This window comes from Daphnia pulicaria, chromosome 6 (genome assembly GCF_021234035.1).
Source record: "Daphnia pulicaria isolate SC F1-1A chromosome 6, SC_F0-13Bv2, whole genome shotgun sequence".
Classification (NCBI taxonomy): domain Eukaryota; kingdom Metazoa; phylum Arthropoda; class Branchiopoda; order Diplostraca; family Daphniidae; genus Daphnia; species Daphnia pulicaria.
Genome location: NC_060918.1, coordinates 15,956,812 through 15,961,537, shown reverse-complemented (window position 1 = coordinate 15,961,537; position 4,726 = coordinate 15,956,812). Strand labels below are relative to the sequence as shown.

Here is a 4,726-nt window from a genome sequence, read left to right as displayed (position 1 = left end):
GTGAGAATAAATGTCGACAAACGTCCCCATGGTCAAATTAACCTTCAAACTGACCTCGTATGAACCTTCGACCTAACTTAACCAGTCTTCATACCTTCATATTTCATACCACTGATATATTCCACCCTGTCTGACCTTACCAACTTCAGGGATTTGATTTTTGCCTACAAATAAAATAATTTTTTTTATTAGCGCACGCTGTAAAAGACAAGTAGGGAAATTGTATTAACATAGTTCAACGGACCGAAATAGACCGGCGTAAAAAGAGGGACATTGGACATATTCTTAGCTACGTCTGTATATTCTATTTACTAAAAATCATTTAAAACATGCAACAATAAAGACAACTTGAAAATTTAATTAACATCATTTATTTTTCATTGAAGAAATTAATTGTCTTACCCCAGCCCCATTTTCTATTAGTAAACCATAGGAAAACCTGCTTCCACTTTACAGAGGATCCATATATTCTTTGCCAACTTGAAAGACGTCTATCTCCGGTTTGACCTTCATGTTAAAGGATGATTATTGTGTAAACACAGTCGAATACTACAACTTAAGTAAATAAATCAAATAAATTATACCTTATCATAAAGGTGAGGAAACGCGTCGTTGGCATGGTATTTTGCTCGGGCTTTTTCATAAGCTACGAGATCAAACATCTCTTCAAATTCCTTGCGGTTCATAAAGATGTCTGCGTACAAAAAGGGATATCCACCAACGTCACGAGTAAATCTTAAAATTGGATTTTTTAAAATGCGTAAAAAAATTGTTTCAAACATTGCTTAATCAGTAAAATGTGTAGTACTTTTCCATTTTTCTCATAGCACCCACAGCGTCAAAACGTTCCTTCCGCTTGACTGGCCCCGGTACACCATAAACTCCAAGATCATTAAACATACCTAATTTAAAGTAAAAAGATGTTAAGAACCACATTAAGTTCTATCCATCAGCTCTAAATTAATATGAAATTATGCTTACCCCAGTTAGTACCCGGACACATTTGGTCAGATCGAGGAGGACGAAGCTGGCCTGTATGTGGTCCATGATCGTATATTCTGCAAGGGTACCTAATTTCGAGAAATATTTATTTTACTATTTAAAAAAACTGCCAAAGAAAAAATAATTAAAATAAAATACACTAAAATGGGATATGCATCAAATATTTCTTCTGCAACATCAATCTGTTTTTCCAGGACGTTAATAGGAAGAACGATATCTTGAAAAACCTGAAAGAGATTGGATATTTAAAAATTTAAAAAAAAGGGAGAATTATAATTCGTTATAACCTACCTGCTTAGTGAAAGTCATAGCACGAATGCCTGGTGTTGTTGTGAACTTCAGGAATGCAGGTTTTGGGGGCAGTAGCCATCCGAACAATAGCCTGTCAAGTGTCGATATTCAATTGGCAATAGAAATGGAAGTACCGCAAATATAATCACTATTTATCACCTGAAAAGTGGATTATTACCAAAAGGGATCATGGATTCGACCACCCAGAAAATCGCACGATTGTGGCGTAAAAGATACTCCCGTAGTGGTATAAATTCTTGACTTGGAGGCTTGTTAAGAAAGCTTTCAACGTGTTTATAAAACCATGGTTTATACCAACGTGCTACGTGATTAATTTGTGCCTCTTCCTGCGCATTTTTTACATTTGCAAAGTGACCGACCATAAGGACTGCTTCGTGTTTGCTAAAAATAGTCGCCTCAACAAAATCAGGGGTCTGCAAATATTACGGGTTAGAATTTTTTTTTTTTCCTTTTACCTTGTTACATAAATATTCATACCTGTTTATCTTTATCCATTGCCCCTGATAGTTCTCGAATTTTATCGCAATATTCTTTTTGACCGTTGATCGGAATGTACTCCATTTTCACATAAGGCTTCATGGAAATCAAAAATTAATCAAATTGAATCAAAATTTTTGTTGTTCATTCGCTTACTTTCACAGGGATGATTTGAAGTTCCAGTGCACTAAAATAATTTGAAATAATTCGAATTAGTACGCATATGAAAGAAAATATTCGCAGTGCGTATGGTTTGCATTACACGAGAAATCCTAGAGTACCGTGAGACCACGGAAGACAGTAAAATAAATCTGAGTATTCATTGTCCTTGGTCACTCGAACTAAAGATCCATCTCCCAGCACAACTTCGTACGCAACAATCGTCTCTTGGTACAACCCGACCTAATAAAATCATTCAAATTTACAACGAATGTTCGAAAAAAAAGATTAAAAAAATAAATAAATAAATCTAACTCTACCTTGTGCGAGTACGTCGTCATACCAACACCAAACGCAAGCCCTCCGAGGGTGGCATCAGCAATTTCCAAGGTAACAGCCAAAGTGTATCCTGTTTTAAAATGTAAGCTGATTAAATCTGATTAATGGTAAAGATAAATCTTTTCACAGTTAAGCCTCTCCAATCCCTGCCTGATCAGAATTATTTTTGTCGACAATAACTTAATATATACATTCTTACGTTTTTACAGTAACAGATCGAGTGGCGTGCGGAAAATTAATTTTCCGACCAGGTGTTTCTATAACTTAGTTTAACGCAGATTTCTTTTTAACACATTTTTCATGCAATAGTAGTAATCACATAAATAATTTCATAAAAATATACAGAATTTAAAAAAATTGTTGTATGGTAATCTAAACTACCAAGATCAGCTGAAACTTCCGCGTAGTTATCTTAATATAAAAGAACTCAAGGGACAAGGTTCAAGATAAGTACCTTTGGGTATCAGATAACGAGTTATATCACCAACAGTTACCATGGGCTCTACGCGCACCGTCATTACTTCCTCCTTTAGTTCAAGGATGTCATACAATGGAATAGGGATTTTGTGACAAAGATCCTACAAAAGAGATCATTACGTAAGAGCGTACTGTAGCACGAGAATTATTCATGGATGCCAGTCAAACACCCTTTTACTTTTCTGAAGAATGTAATGGATAAGCTTAGCCAATTTGGTCGAGATGTGCACATCAACTTTTTCTCTGCTTCAGGAAGGTCATTACAATGGCGAACCTACTCAAAAAAACACAGGCACACAAAATTAAAACATTAAGGTCTTACCTAATAAAAATCTTGTTGATCACATGGGAAAGTAGTTATTTGATTGAATTACCTGAGATTGAATCTGGCGAACGCGTGTATCGTGCCGCTGGGGTGCTGACAAAAACGTACGATTAAACCAGTTACGCAACTGAAGAACGAGATCGAAAAGGAATGAGGCAGGCAAACAGAACACTGCGAAAAATTCAATTATTGGGTGAAAAGTTCATAAATATCATTAATAATAAAACTCTAATCTCTGAAGGAAATAGTTTACATAGAACAATAAGACCGCGGTTATCCTCCATTAAGCGCACCAACTTCTTCTTCCACGTGGCAGTATCCATTTCTATGTATCCTCTTTCTAATAAAAAAAATTCTTAAATATAACAATTATGAGCCACAAATGTAAAACGATCGACTGGAACACCGCAGGCGTAAAGTATAAATGCTCAATTTATTGCATGTTGAGAGCAACCTAAGTTTATAGTTTGACCAACTTATCAATCAATAACTAAAAAGTTCAAAAGTGCAGCCACAGTAACAAAGCCGAGATTGACATGGCCCACTAAATTGGTATCGAGACATTCTCCCCACAAGCCCACAACAGAGAATCTGTAACTGTAAGCACTTAAGCAGGTATCGTGGCAATCGACCAATATGAAAAATATTGCCACAACAGATGTCGTGGCTGGACAGTTTCAACCGTCTGGCCACTTGGCCGGCCTGGCCTGGCCTGGCATTGATATACACTCCGCCGGTTAGACTGCTAGATTACGATCAGTAGTTAAGTAAACCGTCAACGGTGGATGATAATATGGACCGTGGAAAAATTTAAATATAGGGGGGAGGGGGTATTGCGATGGACAGCCTAGCAGTTAAGTAGACCACAATGTTGATAACAACCGTCAATCATATCGGATTTTTTTACAATTGAATGCATGGATATTGGTGATGGGCAATGAAAACCTCCAAACTGTATGAAACTATGAACATAAATGTTCGTATATGGCCTTAAAAAAGACAAGAAAAATGGTGTAAATAAGACCGCTGGAACAGCAACATTACTTTTTGTCCATAAACTTATACACTCACACTTTCACAGAACGGGTTTCAAACGACACTAACTTGAATCACAGAAACAGAGTTCCTACAATTAGTAGTATAAAAAGTAGTGTAAAATTATGTGCAGAAACGAGCAGCCTATAGCCAGCATGCCCTATCCATGATGATTATTGATCACTGACAAATCTTGTTGCCGAGCGGACTTGAGTCACTTGACCTTCACATTCAAGCAGACGCTACTACCAGTGTCTTTTGGTGTATGGTGTTATTGGTGTAGTGCTAAAATGCGTGAGCGGCCTGAGCGCGTGTACTAAACTGTACGGAATTTTTCTTGCGCGTAGGATTTTTTTTTTTTTTTAATCATTATTATTATTAGGCGAAGTTAGTAGCGCAGGCCTGAGGAAAAATGCGCGTCGCAGACAATATGCGCATCAACTTATACTATGCGTTGAAAAAACAAAGTAACACATGACACGAAATACATATTCAGATATTCTTACTGCTTATAATTCTAAGAAAATTTTATAAAAAAATAACTAACAACTGAAATGCAGATAAAAGAGATGATACTTCACACAGATACAAACGCGACGT

The 4,726-nt window shown here is 36.6% G+C and overlaps 1 protein-coding gene across 3 annotated transcripts; it reads right to left on the bottom strand.

Moving 5' to 3' along the window:
- Nucleotides 1–201: 201 nt before the first annotated feature.
- On the bottom strand, nucleotides 202–4,352 carry LOC124343461 (delta(24)-sterol reductase-like). 3 transcript variants are annotated; one of them, XM_046796781.1, is made up of 16 exons: nucleotides 4,136–4,352; nucleotides 3,345–3,431; nucleotides 3,141–3,262; nucleotides 2,945–3,040; nucleotides 2,744–2,867; nucleotides 2,271–2,359; nucleotides 2,054–2,193; nucleotides 1,948–1,978; nucleotides 1,792–1,887; nucleotides 1,453–1,727; nucleotides 1,294–1,384; nucleotides 1,141–1,229; nucleotides 982–1,070; nucleotides 809–902; nucleotides 585–735; nucleotides 202–507 (listed from the first exon to the last, which is right to left on the bottom strand). In XM_046796781.1, the coding sequence occupies exons 2-16, from the start codon at nucleotides 3,412–3,414 to the stop codon at nucleotides 451–453; spliced, it is 1,614 nt and encodes a 537-aa protein (XP_046652737.1). In that variant the 5' UTR covers nucleotides 3,415–3,431; nucleotides 4,136–4,352; the 3' UTR covers nucleotides 202–450. The 3 variants fall into 3 exon arrangements, with proteins under 3 accessions (XP_046652737.1, XP_046652740.1, XP_046652738.1); XM_046796784.1 differs by having other exon boundaries at nucleotides 4,163–4,352; XM_046796782.1 differs by lacking the exon at nucleotides 4,136–4,352 and having other exon boundaries at nucleotides 3,345–4,021.
- Between the last annotated feature and the right edge of the window lie 374 nt (nucleotides 4,353–4,726).